General features: G+C 36.6%; 1 protein-coding gene across 1 annotated transcript; it reads left to right on the plus strand.

Annotated features, from left to right (window-relative positions):
- The first annotated feature begins 11,359 nt into the window (after window positions 1-11,359).
- LOC124826605 (uncharacterized) lies at window positions 11,360-19,429 on the plus strand. Its single transcript, XM_047299465.2, has 8 exons — window positions 11,360-11,515; window positions 15,248-16,910; window positions 17,006-17,096; window positions 17,205-17,362; window positions 17,477-17,528; window positions 17,639-17,718; window positions 17,819-17,912; window positions 18,372-19,429. Exons 2-8 carry the CDS (start codon window positions 15,975-15,977, stop codon window positions 18,917-18,919), a joined length of 1,959 nt encoding a protein of 652 aa, XP_047155421.1. The 5' UTR covers window positions 11,360-11,515; window positions 15,248-15,974; the 3' UTR covers window positions 18,920-19,429.
- Window positions 19,430-22,881: the final 3,452 nt, after the last annotated feature.

A 22,881-nucleotide genomic window follows, 5' to 3' on the forward strand; every position in this document is an offset into this window, starting at 1 on the left:
ACCAAAAAAAATTCTAACCAATACGCATTGTTCACACTTTTCAAATTTATACTAGTTTAGAATTAAGTCATTTCTGTAAATACTAAATACCTAAATACACAAGTGTTCCACTAAGCATGTCAAATTCTTTCTTGAGAATTTGGCTCAATGCATGTTCAAGTACTTTTAAGTGAACCAAATAAACTCAATGTGGATTCTTCTAATGGAACTAACAAACAAATATATGTATGGTATACAGTATGGACCGAACAGTTAACACTCAGCACCGTTCGGTCCATCCACTCAAGATCGTTCGGTCCATCTGCTACATCAATATTGGGCCATAATTGGGTCGGCTTTTAAGTTATTATTGTTTAAATCATTATTGGGCCAAAAGTCCAACAAACGGTTAAAATAACCAAAGATATCTTATTAGAGATATTGATAAAGTCGTTTATGAGTAACTAACTGAATCTCCAGGTAAGTTTGTTTTTATTTGGTCCATGAAACACTTATAAATACAATGCCAGGGCCAAAAGGCAGGTACGTTCAATACATACTCTACGAGACTCAAATATTCAACTGTGATAAATAGTTCATTAAACCGCTCCTAACTTGAGTGTCGGAATGCCTTTTGCAAGTACCTCCCCCCACTGGTCTAGAATACAACCGAGCGGAGCAAGCGACAACTGAGCAATCCAGACTAACAGCGAGTGGTTCAGACGATCCAAGCGTTCAGAAGTAAGGAGGATATGTCGAAAAGGTTAGTCTCTCGGTCCTGAACTAATCCCTACAAAAACATTTTGGCGCCCACCGTGGGGTCGAGAGTAGTTGAAGAAACCCAATGGTGACCACGAGAAGCATGGAGGAGCAGCAGACCACTAGAGATCTGATAACACAATTGCAAGCCCAAATGCAAACACAAACACGAGCCTTGCGAGCACAAATGCAAGTGTAGGCCCGACCTCAGCAGGAGATGTAGCTGAAACACGAAAAGGAGATTGTGATACTAAGAGCCGAACGGCCTCGTCAAGAACAGTCCGATCCGCACTCAGCGTTGTCGGCCCAACGGGGCCATAATGGCGAAAATAATAATGAAACTCTCCACAACAAAGAGCAATCCCACCATACCAATTCGAACGGCTACACGAACGGAAACCCGAACGGTAACACGAATGGTAACCCAAACAAAAATCGAAACGACCAAGAACCGACATCTTTGCAAACCATAAGACCGATCGATCTATTGTCATTCATAGTGGCAATCATGCAAACTCTTATGCCAGAAAAAACTCCTCCCGTAGTGGATAAGTATGATGGCTCAACAGATCCGGATGATCATATCAGGACATTTGTAAATGCAATGGCATTTTACACGATCAGTAATCTAGTTATGTGTAGAGCATTTTCATTATCTCTCAAGGAAGAGGCATTGTCATGGTATAACACCCTTCCTCTGAATATAGTGTATTGTTTTGCCACTATGCAATCCCTTTTTGAGAGAAAGTATGCATCTAGTCGAATACAAGAACGAACACCTGCAAAACTGGTAAATACCAAGCAGGAGAAGGGTGAATCTTTGAGAGCCTTTATGAAAAGGTATAACGAAACCACTATGCAGGTCAAAGATATTAACCATATTTTTATCATTAGAAATTTACCTTTGTGTTTGAGAGCGGGATACTTCTCAGAAAATTTGTACGCGAGACTCCCTAAAACTATTGACGAGCTCCAAGAAAGGGTGGCTGAGTTTATTCGAATTGAAGATATAAGATGCACGAGAAAAAAGCAACAACAAGAAACTTCTGCGAACGGGAACAAAAAGGAAGGAAAACGATCGTTCAACAATAACAACAAAAATGGAGGTCCTCCTCAGAGGGATTCCATCCGAGCGCTCAGGTATGATCATTATACCATCCTTAATGCACCCAGGACAAAAGTTCTTGAGGAATCCCTTGATACCGAACTTCTTATAGTTCAAAAAAAGCATATGCCCAAAAATGCTTATGAAAGAAAAACCTGTCGGTTTCATCTTAATCGTGGTCATACCATCGAAGAATGTGATGAATTGCAGGATGAAATAGAAAGACTTGTTCGAGCGGGTCACCTCCAAAAGTATGTAGAAAAAGAGAGAGAGATCGAACAAGAAGCCCTTAGAGAAAAATCCCAGCATAGAAGCCCCGAACGGTCGTATCAAAGACACTACCGCAGCCGAAATCGGAGTCATGAACATGACCGCTCAGTTAGTGGGCATATCAATACTATATCTGGAGGCTTTGCTAGAGGAGGATCCTCGTCTTCGGCCCGTAGAAGGCAATTAAGGAACTTGAAAACTGTTCACACGGTAAAGAGAAAGCCTCAATCCTGGCCATCCATTACCTTTACCGATGTCGACTTTCATGTTCATGACCCTGATTAGGATGATCCCATGGTCATCACAGCCGAGATAACTCGATACAGTATCAACAAGGTCTTGGTTGACCAAGGCAGCTCGGTCAATATCCTGTATTGGAAAACATTCCTGAAAATGGATTTGTCCAAAGATTTGATATCCCCATTTAATGAACAAATTGTGGATTTTTCAGGAGAAAGAGTCAATACTCGAGGATATTTAGATTTGAGGACTCGGATTGGAACAGACGAAGATGCAAAAGAGCTCAGAATAAGATCCTTATTAGTAGAAGCATATACTCCATATAATGCCTTATTGGGACGACCATGTTTGAACACCTTTGGAGTTGTGGTCTCCATTCCTCATTTGACTATGAAGTTTCCATCGGACAGAGGAACCGTATGTACTGTGCGGGTGGATCAACGAACAGCTTGAGAATGCTATATCGCTAGCTTAAAAGTCACACCTTTCATTTCCCCTAAAGAGAGCAGAGAAGAAGAAACAACTGCATGATAACCTCGACACCTTACTAGAGGAGCTTATCATCTCAAGCCATCGAAGGAAAAAGTCCTTCCCAACACTTGAAAAATGATTCATCTCAAAATTTAACATTACTATCACGTTTTATTTCAATTTCTTAAGACATAGACTTTTGTTGTTTAAATTCCTTTGTTAAAGTAAATAAAGTCGAATAGTTTTTGTTTAACCAAGCGATAGAGAATTCGGCCATTCGGCCTCAAAGGCGCTCGATCCCTTCGGCCTCAACTGCTCGGCCCTTCGGCCATACTGGTATTCAACCACTCGGCCTTACAAGTGTTTGACCATTCGACCTCACAATTATTCACAGGTATTCAACCATTCGGCCTCACAGTCATTTGGCCATTTAGCCTTACAAAGCATTTGGTCATTCGGCCTCACAGATATTCGAGCATTCGTTGTCATAGGTGCTCGGCCATTTGTCCTGACAAGTATTCACAGGTATTCGGCCATTCGGCCTCATAGGTGATAAGACCCGGCGTACAAGCCTCTTGATCAAACGAGAGCTTACCATCCGAAAAAACCGAGGGACATTCTCAGGAACCCCTAGTCTAGGGAATGTTCTCCAGGAACCCCTAGTATAAAACCGAGCAGTGAAGGCAGTCCCAAATGCATGGTCACTCTCGTCTACTAGGATGTTCTACGTAACTTCTAGGTCGTAAAACCGAGCGGTGAAGGCAGTCCCCGATGGACGGTCACTCTCGTCCACTAGGAAGTTCTCCGTAACTCCTAGGTCGTAAAAACGAGCGGTGAAGGCAGTCCCCGATGGATGATCACTCTCGTCCACAAGGAAGTTCTCCGTAACTCCTAGGTCGTAAAATCAAGCGGTGAAGGCAATCCCCGATGGACGGTCACTCTCGTCCACTAGGAAGTTCTCCGTAACTCCTAGGTCGTAAAACCGAGCGGTGAAGGCAGTCCCCGATGGACGATCACTCTCGTCCACTAGGAAGTTCTTCGTAACTCCTAAGTCGTAAAATCGAGTGGTGAAGGCAATCCCCGATGGACGGTCACTCTCATCCACTAGGAAGTTCTCTATAACTCCTAAGTCGTAAAACCGAGCGATGAAGGTAGTCCCTGATGGACAGTCACTCTCGTCCACTAGGAAGTTCTTCGTAACTCCTAGTCGTAAAACCGAGTGGTAAAGGCAGTTTCTGATGGACGGTCACTCTCGTTCACTAGGAAGTTCTCTAGGAACTCCTATGTCAGAGCCGAGAGGTAAAGCCCTCTCACCAGAAAGTTCTCCCCGAACTCCTAGGTCAAAGACCGAGCGATAACAAACGTTTTTTGTAAAGTGTCGTCTGGGTATATTCAACGGAACAGTCTCACCGACTTGGTCGTCCATCCTTATAAAATGTGTTAGTCATTTGCATTCTTTTTCTAACAAGTTAAAATTTGAGTTATATTTTTTCAATGCAGGTAATAGGATCTTGCAAACCACTTAGCCAAGAGGAGTACAAAAACCGAGGGGTAAATCCCCCTCGCCAACTAGGAAGTTCTCTAGGAACTCCCAGGTCAAAGTCGAGAGGTAAAGTCCTCTCACTAGGATGTTCCCCAATGAACTCCTAGGTTGGACGCTAAGAACTGTGGAACAATCACTCTCATCCGAATGTTCAACCGAACATTTTCCCTTGCTTCGCCATTAGCCTTATAAAATGAGTTTAATCATCTACACTTCGGTCATCCGACCTCACAGGTATTCGGCCACTCGGCCTCACAGGTATTTGACCACACGGCCTCAGCCGCTCGGCCTAGTAAAAAGTTCAAAGAGGAACTCATAAAGTTCACCGTTCAGTCATAGGTGAAGCAACGACTGAAAGCAGCCTCCCTCAAACTCATATAAGTCCTATAGTTAATCATGGCTAAAGCCGAAACGCTTAACTCGGACTTGGGGGCATATGTATGGTATACAGTATGGACCGAATGGTTAACACTTAGCATTGTTCGGTCCATCCACTCAAGGTCGTTTGGTCCATCATTACATCAATGTTGGGCCATAATTGGGCCGACTTTTAAGTTATTACTATTTAAATCATTATTGGGCCAAAAGTCTAGCAAACGGTTAAAATAACCAAATATAACTTATTAGAGATATTGATAAAGTCGTTTATGAGTAACTAACCGAATCTCTAGGTAAGTTTGTTTTTATTTGGTCCATGAAACACTTATAAATATAATGACAGGGCCAAAAGCCAAGTACGTTCAATACATACTTTACGAGACTCAGATATTCAACTGTGATAAACAATTCATTAAATCGCTCCTAACTTGAGCGTCGTAGTGCCTTTTGCATGTACCTCCCCCCACTGGTCTAGAATACAACCGAGCGGAGCAGGCGACAATCGAGCGATCCAGACTGACAGTGAGCGGTTCAGACGATCCAAACATTTAGAAGTAAGGAGGACAGGTCGAAAAGGTTAGTCTCTCGGTCCTGAACTAATCCCTATCGAAACAAAATCGTTTTTAGTATTTTAATTCATGATTCAACAAAGTTTATTTGTAAACCATTTATATTTTGAATCAATTTTACAAATATATTTAATCCACTAAATTGTCTTGTGTGAATTTTAAGTAAGAAGTTATGCATTTCATTCTAATAAATGAACTTTTAGAAAGTCTTAAATAATGTTGAAATTTTAAACTTGCTTTCGATAATGACGAAGAAGAAGGTGAACTAAAGTAATATTGTTTGAAAGACAAATATTGCAATAAAGTAAAATTGCACAAAACATAAAGTGGCGCCAAAAATAAAGGAACTAACAAGGTAGAGATGCAAGAAAGTAAATGCAATTAACTAAATTACAAAAAATAAAACAAGAATCGATAAAAGAGATAAACTAAAGTGGCTACCCAAATTGCAACAATTAGCAATAAAATTGCCATTATTCCTGTTTGGGGGCGTTCTTAGAGTATTTTACTTGTAAATACAATTTATCACCCTTCTTTGGACACAAATAATTTATTTACATTTCCCTCTCTTGTTTGACAATTAAGTCAAAATAAAATAAAAAAGTTAAATTAAATAATAATTGGAATGATTATCTAAAAATCATTCACGTTGCATCAGTTATACTTATTAAGTCCACATTTACACCAATTACTTTTACTTAACGTCCGGTTTGATCGTCTTTTTTCTTTCGATTTTATTTTATGAGTGTCTTTTTCATCTATACATTTTGAATTTTTCCCCTTCTTATCATCGGCTAACTCATTCATTGACATTGTCTTAATATTCTATATAATCATCGATTTATTATTTTTTTTTCAATTTCACCATTTCTTTCAATTTCTTTATTTCCTTCGATTTTTCTACTTTTTTTCGATTCCTTTGTTTTTCTCAATTTTTTTTCTCGATTTCAAGATCCTCAAGAGGATTTGATTTTGGTTTAGTTAAAAGGACGAAGAAGAATAAGAAAAAAAGAAAGGAAGAAATCAAGAGTATTAAGACAAAGAGTTTTTCACATTTCTATTAGCACCCTGACATAAAGTTCATTTTTTTTTATAAAATGCAATAAAAAAGGCCTAAACTTTTTTTACCTTCTAAACTACTCTTACAATTACTTTTCTGCCTTTTAAATTAAACATATCGATTATCTTCTAATAAGATCTGAGCTTTGTTTTGATTAAAGAAGAAGTGAAAAAGGAAAGAATGAAAGAGAAAGAGAATAAAAAGCGATAATGTTTCGAAAGCGAGAAAGTGAATAAAAAAATATTAAATATATTTTTATTTTATTATGATAAAAAAGGTTTAATAGGTTTGGAGGTCCCTATATTTGGGAGTTCATTTCAGTTGGGTCCTCTACTTTTGAAAGTGATTAATTAGGTCTCTAATTTGGTAAATGTGATTCAATAATAGGATCTCCGTTAAATGCAGTTAACTCCGTTAACTTTGTTATGAAGTGGCAAACTGAGGCATTCAGGTGGCTGGCATCTATAGGCGGAGCAGTTCCTCGTCAGCAACCTTTCTCTGAATGTGGAGGCCAACCTGACCTCCTTCGCCGTCTCCGCCGCCCCCTGCGGCTACTGCCGCCAATTCCTCCAGGAACTCTGCCGCCCCTCGTTGCTCCAGTTCCAACCATAATTTTAAACCATTAAGAATTCTTTAGCACAACGTTTCCGATCGGGCAGATGTATAAAACTGTGGATTGGAGACAGCAGTTGAATTCTCATGAATGTGTAGTTAATGAGGTAACGGTCATTGTCGAGTATTCAAAGTGTGCATTGAAAGCCATTAAGAGGTAAATTAATAGGTAATATTCTCTGAAATCATATAAATAGCAGTCAAAGGAGAAGGTAAACTCTCGGTTCTGTGATAATAATATAGACTTGCAAAAGCCCATTCTGACTTGAGTGTCGGAGCTTTTGTTTCAGGTCAACCCATTTATGTGACGAAGAGGTGCGAGGAGAGTGAAGGGAAAAGGACCGATCGGAGAAGTAGCAGGAGCTTTCCCCGGTTCCATTAAGTAGAAACACATTTTAATGCAAATCTTCATTCTTAAGAAAGAAATTTAAACTTGTGTAAAAACTACAGGTCTGGATTCAATTTTCTAAATTTCGGATTCTCTAAAATTTTCGTGTAGCCATGTTGTACATATTGTAAACAGATGTAAATAACATTAAACTAAATAATATTTTTTATTTCATTTAGACATTTATATTAAAAAAGAAAAAGAAAAGGAAATCCATAGAGGAAGCATGAAACGAGTGAAAAATGAAGAATTTGGTTGAATTCCTCCATTCCATTTTCTTTATATATTTAGTTTTAACTGAAGCAATGAAACGAAGGTTGAAGTGGAGGACTTATGCATAGGTGAGGGAAAGTGAAAGCCGAAGCAAAAGAAAGAAAGAAAGAAAAATAGAGAAAAGGTGAGGAGGAAAGGAAAGATGAAAGAGTGGAATCGAGAAGGCAAGGCAGGCCATTATAAAAAGAAGCATTGATTGGGGTGTTGTGGCAAAGATACTGTGATGCAACGCTCTTCCAAATAAAAATATAATTTATGTTCCTGAGAGAAGCGACAAGGACCCAATTCTATGGACAGTGCAGAATGTAGGGTCATTGACCTTCTTCATCCACACTTATACGGTCTCATATTCTTACACACATCACTGTCTCAGGTATTCTACTTTTCTGCTTTTCTTTTCAACCACATCACATCACATCACATCACCATCCAAACAAACCTCACATTACATTTCATCTTAACCATTTACTTTTCATACCTAGCCGCTACACCTACGTCTTTCCACCACCATCCGCGATCTCCTTCCTTCTATTGCCCACATGCAATGCAATTTTCTCTAACTCATCTGCTTTTTTCTGTTTTTCTTTTCTCATCTAACACAACAAACCAAACCATACACAATTATTTCTCGACACCACCCTCTTTTTCTTCCAGATATTTCACTTCCTCCTCATATCATAAAACCTAATAAAAAATGCTATCTTCTTCTTCTTCTTCTTCTTCTTCTGTATTAAAGAACAATTTCAACATGACACTATAATTTATGGACCACAAAGCTCGTGTTTGACGTGCATGTGTGCAGGTTTTGTTAGAAATGGGTTCAGAATGATTTTAAAAAGTTGTAAAAGAGATTGCAGTGATCTTCCGATCATCTTGGGAAAAGCGCAATTATGAAGAGTTTTGTCGATAAATATCAGTGATTTGGTAGGGGAAATCCGTCTTCACGTGGTTTTTTCATTGTAAGGTAGTAGATTAGGCAACGAATTAAGCAGAAGAGGATCTTCGTATCTTGAAGATAGTCTCAAATCATATATATAAATTGACCCATCGTAGCTATCTACACGAGAAAGACGAAATGCCAGTGTGGAGCAATTCAATATTCATTGGAAAATTCGCAGGTAGAAAAATAACACTAGAATAATCGATACTGTTCCACCCAACCAGTATCATTTCCACCTTTTTGCTCAATCAACAAAACATAATCCACGGATCTCACCCAAGTTAATGCTTCGGATTCTGTGCTATAAAATATGTACACTTTTCTTCCTTCCTAATTAATATTTAAATCACACCTTTTTTTTATTGTTTTATACCACACTTTCTCTCTTAGATATTGCATTTTCTCGTATATACCGTTAATAATAAGCTGATTATTTATTTTCTTTCGAAGCTCTGTGATTTTGCATAATTGATTAATTAAGATAGAACGTATTGATTATGATGAGATTCTTTTGGATCTAATTAAACAATAAGAACATCACAAATTTTAAAAACGGATAACTCTAATTATCCAACAAAATTATTTTAATTAGGTTAATGATGGAGAACAAATAAGTGTGCTTTTGCATTTGTTTTATAGCTTAGTGTTACAATCAACTGTTTGGAGCATCCTGTTGTTGATTTCAATATTTTAAAAAGTGGAAAAGTTTGAAACACTTTGATGTTATTTCCCTTTCCTTTCAAAGTTGAAATTGATTACAAGTATTTAAAATTAATTGTTAATCACGTGGAAACCAATAATGACAGGGAAACAAACTATTGTATTAAAATATACAAAGTCATATCTTTTAAGAGAAAAATATAATTTTTTAAAAGAAAATGTATGTTATGAAGTGAGACACGTAAGAAAAGAAAAGGTGATTGGCATGTGAAAAGGTGTTGTAACAGCAATAATAAAATCGTAGAAAACCTCATAGATTTGTTAAGCCAGCAAGAATTCCTTGTATCTTTGATCCATGAAAACTACGATGAAACATGAACTTTTTAGCCCTGCTGTCTGGGCCCTTTGAATTTGTCTGCATGTTTTTCAAATCTTCATTTTTGTTCTTACTTACTCCACTTTTTACTCCACCAATTCCTTCTTTGAATTAAGAACAAGAAAAAGGTAAGCACCATTGTCACCCAGACTATAAAATATTGAAAACATTCTATGTATCATCATATGCAGTGTGAGGATGAAGGAGACAAAAAGGAATTATGCAAGCACTAACTGCAGTTTATTCAAATCATTCTGAATTCATCCATCTTCTCCACTTTCTATATTCTAATGTGCTTTTCCATTCAAATTATGAACATTCATTCCTGATTATATTTAACAACTTAACTTAATTTTGTTAATTAGCTTCAAAACAAAGGAAGCTCGTAACTTTTAGACATTAAGACCTACATCAACCATTCAACCAAAGTAAAGTAGTAACTGACTAACAACTTTATGAAATTCAATATAAGAACTTATTTTTCAAATGAATCACATCGGGAAAAACTTCAGTTTCATCTTGTGGTATTTTTCAGCTTTAAAATATATATGTTAAAAGGTTAAATATTTTTTTAATTTTTAAATTTAGACACAAAATTGAAATTCATCTATATTTTAAATTTTAATATATTTTTATTTCATACTTTAAAAATATTTTTAATTCAAAAACATTAATTTTTTTACATGTTTTAAACTAACGTTAAAGTAAAATATTAAATATATTTTAACAAGTTAAAAAATTTCATACGGTTGAATAAAAGTATTACATCTATTTATTCTTAAAATTTAAGAATTAAATTATATTAAAATTTAGAAAGTAAAATTATATTTAATGTAGTGATTAAACACTAAATAAGTTAAGAAGTAAAAGATATTAAAAATGAAAGGAAATAAAAAATATGGGGTTTGAGCATTTGAAGGAAAAAAAGAGAGTCAAAGACTTAGAATTGAAAAAACAAAATGTGGGCTTTAATTGTAAAAGGGATAAGTATGATAACTTTTTGGTTTAAAATGAGAAGAAATCGAGAGAAGATTGAAGAGAGATTTGTCCCTAACAACTAGGGATGCTAAAGGCCTACAACCCTACCTGCCTCCGTGGCTTCCACACTTCCACGTTTTCCTAATAATTTCAGTGTTACAGTGAAACTCGATTATTTCCTCCCATTATTTGCATTACTTACCATAAAATATATTCAATTTTATTTTATTTTAAACATGTTTTCTTTGAATAAACTGATTTTATAATTCAACCTTTTTAAAAATAACGATAATATTATTAGCATTTTTCTTATTTTCATTTGAGGTAACTAAATTATAAATAATATCACAAAGCAAATTCTTTATTATTTTCACTATTTTAATTACTGTTATTCATATTGTTAACACAAAAGCTTCACTTGTCGTAATAATGTTATTTTAGTATATCGAATATTAAATAAAATAAAGTTTTGTTACGTTTTTATTCTATAATCATATTTTACAGTTTATACTTTTTTTTGTCTCTCAACGGACATAAATAAGTGAAATGTGTTTATAAATTAGACCAAAATAATGCAAGGAGTGGTAAAGTCATAAATTATGATCACACTCGTTTGAAAATACAATCTGATCTCATAAATAGCAGCAATTAATATGCTTTGAAACCATGTTTAAAACTCATACGATGAATCCTCCATCTATATAAAAAGTGAAGTTGTGGGAGAGGATAAAAGCAAAGTGGGTTTGGTTCTTCAGGAGAACAAGAATTATGTGTGTATATATATATATAGACGACAGTACATAGCTACTATAGATAAAAAGACATCAATTATGACACTGCTTTGCCCTCTGTGTCTTTGATTGCAATCTGAGTTCAAAGGTTTTGGAGAGCCAAACCATGCTGGGTCCCTAGAGGTTAGTGTTCACTTCACTCTTCAACCTCAATAACTTGTACTGTTTCATCTTCTTAATTAATTTTCTCTTTCTCTGTCTCTGCCCTCCATCATCAGAATCAATGAATGAATTTTTTGTGTGCACGTATGAAGTTTCCTCCTATGGCTTTTCAGAAAGAAAAAAGCTTTATTTTTTTATTTTTTTTTTGTGTCGATTTCACATACCCTGTTGCTCCTTCTGTGCCTATTTTCGCCATGTCTCCCTCCGTTTGCTTCACTTTATTGTTTTGTGGGATAAAAGCAAATTTAGAAAGGAAATCTCTGGAAGTGCAACTCAGTATTTTCTGGAATGAAATCACCTATCTTGTTTTCTTCCTCATCTTTTTCTTCCCTTCTTTACACCTTTCTGATATTTCTGAACCATTATTGTAAAGCAAAATGAGAAAGTGAATACGACCCAAGAGACTGGGGAAATCAAATATCATGATTGGCATTGCAAAACGCCTAATAATTTAAATATGCCACTGCTCCATGGTATGCAATACTTGTTCTCGGATTGAAATCGGCGACCAAACTTAGTAGGACTAATTCATCATTCCATTTTCTCTCTGATATTATTTCTTGAGAAAATTCACGTGAAAAATTACGATGCTACATGTATAAACTGCCAACACCACAAAGGTCATTTTAATGATACTAAAAAGGTGTCCTCGTAGTATCAAATCTGCTATAGTGCTCTGATTTTTATGTTCTTTAATCTGCAAATGCTACATATATAGATTTATCTCTTAAAAAAGCTCGATAGCCCTTCTCTTCTCGTCTTGTCATTCCAGAATAAAAAGCATCCATCATGCATGTGAGAATTCTCACACATCTCTTGTCTTTACTCTCAACAGTTAAATGAAATTTCCCAGTGGCGGCTACGTTAGATTTCAATTTCATTCTTCCATCAGCCTTCATCTTTGTTTGTCTCTCAGAAACACTGTCAATGTTAATTAATTAACCTATCTGAATAGTATTTCTAATAAATATATGGTACATGTCTTGATGATTAATATTATCTTCAATCATATTAAAATACAAGTAATCACGAACCACAAGCATAGTTTAAAGGACTTGATCGAGCATGTGAAGGATTCGGTCATGAACATTATATGGTTGTTTTATAGAGAAAGTGTCAGAGTTCCTACAATATAGTTCACTGTATTTTTAATATTTTAATTGATTTTAATTATTGCGGGCACATGGTAACACACTTGGAAGAAGTTGGCACGAAGCAACACGAGTGCATGATTCTGAAACATCCATTATATTACAGCTAGTGCTTGTGCGGTTTGGGATAACATTAAACAGATAATGAAGCAAAAATATCAGAATTGAAAGGGGCCTCTCACCCTACACTCCAGTGCTTGTGGCTCCACACTTATTAGTGTCATACACCTACCGTATGGTCCATGCCTATTTCTTAAACAAATTCATCTATTCACTTTTTTCTTATTATCTTAAGTAAATCTCTCTTCAACTAAAACCAACTTTCTTCCTATGCTAAATCACTCTTTTCAAATTTAACTCAGAGACTCGGTTGTGACTTTCGAACAAGGTTTTGGAAGGTTCCAACGATGCTCAGTGCTGATAATGATGTATACTATATATGATCAATCTTATCATACGCATTTTATTTTTCACCCATTTTCTCAACACATATATGTCCTGCACAATTTCCATTCAGTTTTGTCCCACACACTTCCAAGGATTCCAATTACTTCTCTAACTGGGGATTCAGATTACTTTGCCACACTCTCAGCCATTTCTTCAAATACTTTTTACATCACATTATACCCTGAAAAGGCTACACACCCTCATAAAAACTCCTTCCATTGCTTCTTAAATGAATGATGGGTAATTCAACCTAGTCATGTGAGTTTCTTCTAGTGCCTTGTTGCTAAAAGATCTATCCAAACCTGGAAAAATTCAGTTCCAAATATATATCTTTTTTTTTTAATTCAGAAACCCTTTTTCGAAAAAGGTGAAAATCAGGATTGGTTTACGGAGATCTGATTACCCTGGACATAGAAAGGTCCTTTCGGTGTCATTAACATGAGGCCAAGGTATTATAATAATAATAGTAATAATAATAATAATGACAATATTATTATTTTATATTTATTATACATTATTATATTTATATAACTTTTTTAAAAATTATATTAACAACAATTTAAATTAATAATATATTTTGTATGTTGATTGTATTTCATGTCTTCCTGATCTCTTTTTTTTTATTTCATTTCATCGTATGGTTTGTAATATTTTACTATTATTTTCCTTCCATGTACTAAAAATTAGGATGCACCATGCAACATTTTTCACCATAATATATGTAATAATCCTCTTTTTTGTTTTTGGTGCAAGGTGGAAGTATGAGATCAGTTTTACTTTTTTCTAAAAAATTAAAATACAATATAAATACAAACACACACCCTCTTAGAGTAATTTTACGTCTTTATTTTTTCTTGTTTAATCTAATTATTTCTTACGAGTATTAGTTTAAGAGAAAGGAAAAGAAGAGATAGGAGGGCAAGTAAGGAATTGCATGTTTGTAATAAGAATTGAAGTGCGGTATGCACATGCTTAAGTTTTGAGAATTAAAACGATGTTTTATTTTTTATGGAAAAGATAATATTTGGAATGAATGAGATAGTTAAAATTTGAGGTGTCTGATAGAGTAAATTGATTTTAATAGGAAGAAGACGCTTAAAACTACAGGGGCAGCTAGTTAGCTGGTAGTGAAAGTGATGAGAATAGTAGCAATGTTTTGTGGAAACGCGATGAGATGTCAATTTGAAGAGAAAAAAGTATGAAAAAAATGAGAGGTTTTTGGGTTGAAGGTATTAAGGTGCAGTGTTAGTTTTGTTGCATAATACCAACAACCCCTCATTAATGGTGGAAGCAAAAACATCACACGAAGCCCAAGAAATTAAAATCTGAACTGCATTGCAGAGGAAGAGAGGGGTGCTATTATGTTTTGCTGTAATAAGGAACCCCTATGGCGCTCCAAGTGGGCACCTATGTCACCCTTAGGTCTTAACACTTTCGGGTCATCGCTTTTTCTATGAAGGGTAAAAGCCACTTACATAGCACCCAGTACTACTTCAGCCTAATACTACTTCACAAACCATTTTCACTTGTGTTTTTTCTTTTCAACCCTTTATCTCTTCAATAGCTCTTATAGCCATTAATGCGCCTTAAAGACAATGCTAGGAATCATCAATCATGGATTTTTCTAGCTATACTAATCTTAGTCTTAATAAATATCACTAACCCCCCTTTTTAAATTGTTGCGTCTCCTCTCTTGTTCTATATTTCCTTCACTTCCCTACCATCAAACAATTACAGAAAAAAGAAGATTTTCATAAAATGAAAAACCTTTTGGCATATTGAGAAGACCATGGACTTTGATGCTGTTGCGGTGAATTGAATGGACTGAATTTTTGATCTGTGGTTTCTGGTTCAGCAACACTTATGCTTGATGTAGGCATATTCTTTTCACGTAGCAGGTCCTATCCATCGAAAGCGAAATGCTTTTAAAAATTCTGTACTTTTTGTCTCTTCACTTTTAATGTAATGTTGCAACAATACCATTCTTATTTTATTATTGTTATTTGTTTTATGACACAGTCAATGTTAAACTTGTGTCACTATTTGATCATTATTTTAAAGTATAAAATAATCTTGAAACCCTCTCTTTGGTTAGTTACGACAGAGGGAGATAATAGGTGGGGGATTACAGCAAAGCGTGAAGGTGAATGTGGAGTGGTTGTTGCAGTTGCAGAGTATGGAGAACAGTAACATCTTGTTTACCGCGTGAGCGGCTCGTGCATGCAGTTCCACTCTTCAATCTCGAGGTGACTTGGTTGGTTTGTTTTCTAGGTGACAACACTTTTCTTCTTCCGCCAGTCTCTCTGTGTCTTGAATCCGCTTGGTTCACTGCACTCGGAGGACTTCTTTTCTTTGACCTTGGACTTGGTGTTGTGGCCAACATTGCAATAGGGTCGGTGATAGTTTTGAATTCAAGAGGGTAGTGTTTCATCTCAAAACGGTTTTGGCTTCTTCTTGTGTATCTTCTAGGTTCTGCTTTTGAATTTACTTATTCTATTGTGGTGCTATTGGGGTTTGAAGAATAAACTATACTTTCTTTTTTATTTTATGTATTGGGATCCTGGTCTCGAGAGGGTTTCCAACATGCCAACAAGTGTTGTCATTGGCTGTTTTGTTGAATTTCTGAGAGGTTCCTCGTACTTGGTCCCTGTTTGTGGTGGTGGGATTTTATATTGAGATTAGTTTTTCTCCATCAGCGAGAGAAACTCGTTCCCTTGATTTTGGGGGTGTGGTGTATTTAAGGTGTCGCAGAAGAAGCAGGGGAAGGGTTGGAGGTGACATTTTCTCTTCGTATGTGGGACATTTGCGTTTGACTGCACGCTATGCTGGTCTCTGATGAGGGAGATTTTGATGTGTTTTTTGACTCAGTGGATTGTTTCTCACCAACCCAAGGGTCTGCTCTGACAGAAGAAGAGTCGAGTTATGAGATTTGGGCGAATGAGCCTGTGAGCGTGAAGGAAAGGAGGGGAAAGTTTTTGCAGGGGATGGGGTGGGATGATGATTCTTCCAAGGTTTGTGAAGAGAATAATATGATGAATTCTGATAGCTCATCAGTGAGATTTGGACTGGAGAGGACCAGTTGTAGTTGTATTTTGCCTTATGATGAAGTTTCTGAGGAGTTGGTTCTGTCGGGAAGGGAAACAACTTCTGAGGCGCAAGGGTTGTTTGAAGATCAGAAAGGAGGCCCCATAGATAAACCGGATGCAAGTTTAGAAGGGAAGATTTATGAGGTTTCTTTTACAGATCAAGAGGTTAGACATAGAAAATCTGAGGCTCGAGAGGAAGAGAAGAAAAGTTGGTGGAAGCACTTTGTAAGCAACAAAAAAGGAGGTTGGGGGAAAGTCAGTTCGAAATTGAATTCAGGGCCAAATAAAACTCGTAGAATAAAAGTAAAGCACAATAAGAAGAGGTGGATGGAGTTCAGTGCACTGTATATTGGGCAAGAGATTAGAGCTCACGAAGGCCTGATTTGGACTATGAAGTTTAGTCCCAATGGTCAATATCTGGCTAGTGGAGGTGAAGATGGTGTTATACGCATATGGCGTGTAACATCACTAAATACATCAAGTATTTGCTTCAATGCACAAGACAGTGCTGTTAGCAAAGTGAAACATGGCTCCTCTGGTTCTCAGCAGCAACAATCTAGCCAATCCTTTGTTGTTCTTCCTAACAAGATTTTGAAAGTAGAGGAATCGCCATTGCATGAATTTTATGGTCATACCAGCGATGTCTTGGATTTGGCTTGGTCCAATTCAGATGTGAGTTTAATTTGCAAAAGCCTTTTAGTTTTAGACAATTTATGTTTGTTCCATTTGCAAACTTTGTTAAATCTGATCTAGAGTTCCTCTTGCAGACTCTCCTTTCTTCTTCTTCGGATAAAACTGTTCGCTTGTGGAAAATCGGTTGTAATGAATGTCGGAGAGTTTTCCGTCACAGAGACTATGGTAAGTATGCTTTGTTTACTTTCATAATTTTCTAGAATGTGGAAAAATTGCGATATCTTAATGAAACAAGTGTAATAACCATTGTGTGTTGTTCTGTCATGGAAACAGTGACGTGCATTCAATTCAACCCCGTTGACGAAAATTTCTTCATCAGTGGTTGCATAGATGGCAAAGTCCGAATATGGGGTATCCATGAAGAGCGAGTTGTTGACTGGGCAGACATACGAGATGTGATAAGTGCTATAAGCTACCGACCAGATGGACAAGTATGCTGTGATTTCTTGACCGAATCTCTGTGATTTTGTATGTCTTGTTACTAATCACAATTCTAGATTCTTTTCTTCATTAGATATTGAACCTATGACTATTCACTTGTGCAGGGTTTTGTAGTCGGTTCCCTCACAGGCACTTGCCGCTTTTATGTTGCCTCAGGTATTAACATGCCGATTACTAGTTAATTAAGTCTTTAACTCCCTTTAGCAGGGTGAAACACCAAAAATCATAAGAATTAAAGTCTCTAAATAGGATTTCTAATTGTTTAGGCAAACATTTCCAGCTTGATGCTCAAATGCGTGTCAATGGAAAGAAGAGAACATCAGGCAACAAGATAACAGGCATTCAGGTTTTTTTCTTTTTTCTTTTTTTCTTACAAATTTGTCACCTCTAAAATTTATACTTTTCTCTTACTTTGCTTACATTTCAACACCCTTATTCCATTGCAGTTTTCTCAGAAAAACCATCAGAGAGTTATGATTACATCTGAAGATTCCAAAGTTAGGATATTGGAAGGCATTGAACTTGTTCACACATATAAAGGTAGAGCACTAAGCAATGAGTAGTCAACCACATGATTGTTGAAGTAGTTATTAATATCTTTAAACAATTGCAAGATTTTTCAGTAAGATATTTTGATCCGGTTGCATTAATAGTCAAAAACACTGTTGAATACTTCAAGTTTTAAACTTGGAGCGATTATCATAGAAATTGTTGAACATTTCATCTTTAAACTGAATGCCTACCTTCTGTATCTGATATAAAGTTATACGCAAGTCAAATAGCACAGAAAGTCTTTATTTTCCATTTACAGATTGCATGTGTTCTTATGTGATCTTTTACTTCACCTAATCTAATTTGTGGCTTTTACATGATTGCAAAGCCCACTGTTTCATTCATGAAGTTAATATAAAACTTGCTTCCACCAACTACATTATTACATTGTTGATACTTAATTCACATGGAATATTCTAAGTTGGTTGATCATACTACTATTTGCAGCTCTTCCAAGGTCTGGAAGTCAGATGTCTGGTTCATTTACCTCTGGTGGAGAGCATATAATTTCAGTAGGAGGGGACTCTCGAGTGTACATGTGGAACTTCAATGACTTGGGAAAAAGTTCTTCCAAAAGTACAAAGTACAAGTATTCCTGTGAGTACTTTGGCTCTAAAGGGGTTACTATTGCAATACCTTGGTCTAGGATGACTACAGAAGAAAGAGGTTCTGGCAGTGATTTTCCTTACTATTCTTCAGAAATGCAACCCCAACTAGAGGCTGCTCATGGTGTTAGGGAATCAGAACGTTTTTCTTTTGGAAGTTGGTTCTCCATAGATGGCACATGCCGGGGTTCTGTGACATGGCCCGAAGAGAAGCTTCCTAGTTGGGATTTACCTCTTGCAGAAGTTGAATTTGATCAGCAGAAGCAATGTATCAGAGATCCTTCCCATGAAAAATACGTATCAGAAACATGGGGACTATCCATTGTGGCAGCAGGTTGTGATGGAACCATCAAGACATTCCACAACTTTGGACTCCCAATTAGGCTTTAGAACACCGGCATGGTTTTGTGGAGAATAAAATAACTGCTTACTTTGCATTCAAGGTTCTATGGTTTATCCTTTGAATATATGAAAGACTTTGGCAGCTATGAAGATGGAGATTCATACAAGAGTTTGAGGGCCTTGGATTCGTAGCATAACCTACAGAAAAATTGAGGCTTTGAGTGAGATGTTTATCTGAGCAGTGTTGTGCTCAACTACAAGTATTCTCATTACTGAATTCATGATAGATGTCAAACATTCTTGACATATTCCACGAGTTTGTAAATTTGCAGTTTTAGTATGTCACCGATTTAAAGTGGTCTGCTTGTAGAGTCAGGCCACCAGAACCCTCAGCTTTCTTATTGTAACATTTATTTTTGTGAATATTAGCTAACTTATACGATAGGTATAGATTAATAAAAAGAAGAAAACTCAATTGAATTTTTGTTCAAAATACGAGTTTTTCTTGCTTTATGCAGTTATTCCCTTCATTAACAATGATATCTTAACTTTTCTTTACAGATGTGTTAAGAGCCAAACCTTATTCTTCAAGTTTGAATTTCGTTTGTGAAAAGAATTAGATGATTAAGCATACATAACTCATTAACGAGTCCAGTTAAAGTTTTGACTTTGACATTAAAAAAATAGAATGTTTGAGCTTAAGCTCGTTTCTTTAATTATGTTTTTTTAACTTCGTCAGTATAGTTTTTAATGATTATTTTAATATTTGACAATTATCTACTAATAAAAAAACGTGTTTAACGTGTAATATGTGAAATTAGTTGTTTTAGACTGTTATATTTGTACCAAAATTTCAATGTCAACTTGTGTTCTTAAAATAATTTATACATAAAAAAACAATAACTATATATTGGCTTTAACTTCCAAAGTTTGAAAATTACATATTTAAATAATTGTTGAATCTTAAAGTGTATTTTTCAAATCGAACTCACCTATAATAGATATAAAATTCATTTGTTCAAGCTTAAAATTTCTCATATTATTTAAAATTTAACTAACGCTGTTTTCGTTTTTAGGGAAAGTACACTTAACGTTTATTTGTGAAGTGAAGACGGATGGTGAGCTGATTTCATGTTCGGTTTAAAAAATTAAGAAGTAATTGAAAACGAAGAATTGCGAGAATAGTAAATTTTTCAATGATATGCGCGGATTTGGAACATACACAGCGCAAATGTTCATTTTACCCCATATTGTCGTTGCTTTCATAGGCACTCACCCAATAACACGTGATGTAACAATTAACACCTTCATTTTAAGGTTTTCGATTTTGGGAAAAAAAGAAGAAGCATTATTCATATGCTTTTTTAAAAAAATTTGTAAAAGTAACTACATTTATCAGATTAATTGTTTTATATATAAACGTAAAATTTTTATAAAAACAAACTTTTTGTTAATTAAGTCATATTTTATAAATTAGGATATTTTTCAACGCTGTCATTCATTTATATAGGTTGTTGATTATGAAGGTAGAAAATTAAAATAATAAACATAATAATAATAATACAATTTTTTTTCACATTAAAATTTAAGTTTTATTTTTTTCTCTTCTTATAATAAGGGTATTTTGATAATCTTCAATTTTTAGTAATTAAACATTTTTTTATCGGTAGGTCACATTGGTTAAATCTTACACTAATTTTCACAAACTTTACTTTTCAAATCTACTCTTACTCATATTTAAATCCACTTAAAAAAATAACAATCAATTGACCTTCGAAATCTCCTAAATTCATCCATTCACTCTTCCCAAATCAAATAGTCTAAAAGGGAACACCATTTAAGTTTTTTTTTTCAAGTATGCATTGTGCAGCATTTTGGCATATTGTATAAACGGCCAAACTAAATCTGAGTGCTAGTAAATTTTTTAAGTGATTTGTGTTTTATTGTTATGAATCTTATTAATTGAATATCCAATAATAAAAGTTGAATTTTCGTTTGATTGAAATCGGTTTAATAAAATTTGAATTTTCATTACTTGTTTGATTGAAATTGGCTTAAATCCTATTTCTCTTAACGTTATTAAAATCATGTTTTTTCAAATGGATTTTATTAGAAAGTCTATTAGATTTTATCGTGATTTAACATTGTTAATGGAAACAATAATTTCAATATTTAGCAAATGTTTTATCGAATCATATATATATATATATATATATATATGATTCGGATGATTCGGATGTTGCTTGATAAATCCAATGGTGACCACGAGAAACATGAGTGTTGACGACCCAGTTGAGATGATTTGGATGTTGCAATAGAAGATGGAGGAGATGCAGCAGCGCCACGAAGCAGAACTCATAGTCGTAAGGGTTAAATGCTCGGCTCGAATTGCCCAGGAGAAGGAGTCGGGAGCAGGAGAGCAGCACGGTAAGGAGCGCGGGAAGGTTATTGTGAAAGATAAAACCGAGCGTAGCGGCTCACCGGATGAAACGTGGAAATCGACTGAACAGGAAGTTGAAGGAAGTAAGGCTAAATTCGTTCATGCCGAGAGCGCCGCAACGAACAAACAGTTAGCGATAAAGACCGAGAGCTCATCCACCTTGCTCCCTTTCGTCCAAGCGACCATGGAGGAACTGAGAGAGAGGGCAGCCGATGAGATAAGGGTAAAAGAGATGAAATAGTCTTATAAGAAAGAAGGTCAGGAGGTCAAGGGGGATAAGATTGACAAAAGAAGGCTGGACGGTCGAACCGGCAAGCCAGGGGAGTTCAAGCAGAGAGAACCCAGGGGACCGCGATTTCAACAGTACACCCCACTGAACGCCCCTTGGACGAAAATTTTTCAGGAAGCCTTAAGTGCTTATCTGATCTGAGAACCAAAGAGACGACCCACACCGCCAGGGGCGAACGACAACAAACATTGTTTGTATCACAAGAACATGGGCCACACCATAGAAGAATGTGTGACTTTGAAGGACAAGATAGAAGAATTAATCCGGGCGGGATAGTTGAAGAAGTACGTGAAGATCGACCGTCCCCAAGCACCCTTGGATCGACCAAGTCCTCGACGGACTAGTCCCAGAAGACCGAAGAGACAAGAAAGGTCTAAGCGTGATCGGACTGACCGTCCGCAATTTGAGAGACGACGAAGCAGGAGCCGTAGTAGGAGCCACGACTGTCCTTTGCGAGGGCATATCAACACGATATCCGGCGGTTTCGCGGGAGGAGGGTCTTCGTCGTCCTCTCGGAAACATCATGTACGAGCCTTGCGATCCGCGCAAGCGGTTGATAAACCACGAAGAACGATGTCGCCCATTACTTTTTCAGATGAAGACTTTCATGCACTTGACCTCAATCAAGATGATCAAATGGTAATAACGACAGAGATGGACATCTCAGATGACCTGATTGTCCCACACAATGAGTAGATCGTGGGATTCGCGGGCGTGAGGGTGGACACGAGAGAATATCTTGATTTACGCACTCGACTGAGGACTGGTTGGGACAGTGAAGAGAAGAGGGTTAGATACCTGTTGGTGGAAGCTAACACCTCCTATAATGTGCTCCTGGGCCGGCCATGTCTGAATGCTTTCGGAGCAATTGTGTCGACCCCCCACCTCACATTGAAATATCCCTCTGACAGATGAGCGATTTGCACGGTTCGAGCGGACCAGAAGACAACAAGAGAATGTTACGTGGCAGGTCTAAAACTCCATACCCGCACGGTCAAGAGAAGGACGAGTGGGTCTGAAGTGGCTATGGCGTACCTTGTCTCGCGGACGAACACCGAGGACCGGCTGGAGCTGTTGAGGGAGACACAGCCGGTCTTGATAGGGAAAGACGCCTCCCAGACCACCACTATGGCACGGGGGCTAGAGCCAGGGTGGGAGAGAGAGATACAGTCTGTCTTATGGTGAAACCGAGACCTATTCGCCTGGACGACCGCCGACATGCCGGGATTTCATCCTTCGGTCATGTCACACAAATTGGCTCTGTTTAGAGAAGCGCGACCA

The sequence above is a fragment of the Vigna umbellata genome, chromosome 2, assembly GCF_029865625.1.
Source record: "Vigna umbellata cultivar VRB3 chromosome 2, Vumbellata_1.0, whole genome shotgun sequence".
NCBI classification, from domain to species: Eukaryota; Viridiplantae; Streptophyta; class Magnoliopsida; order Fabales; family Fabaceae; genus Vigna; species Vigna umbellata.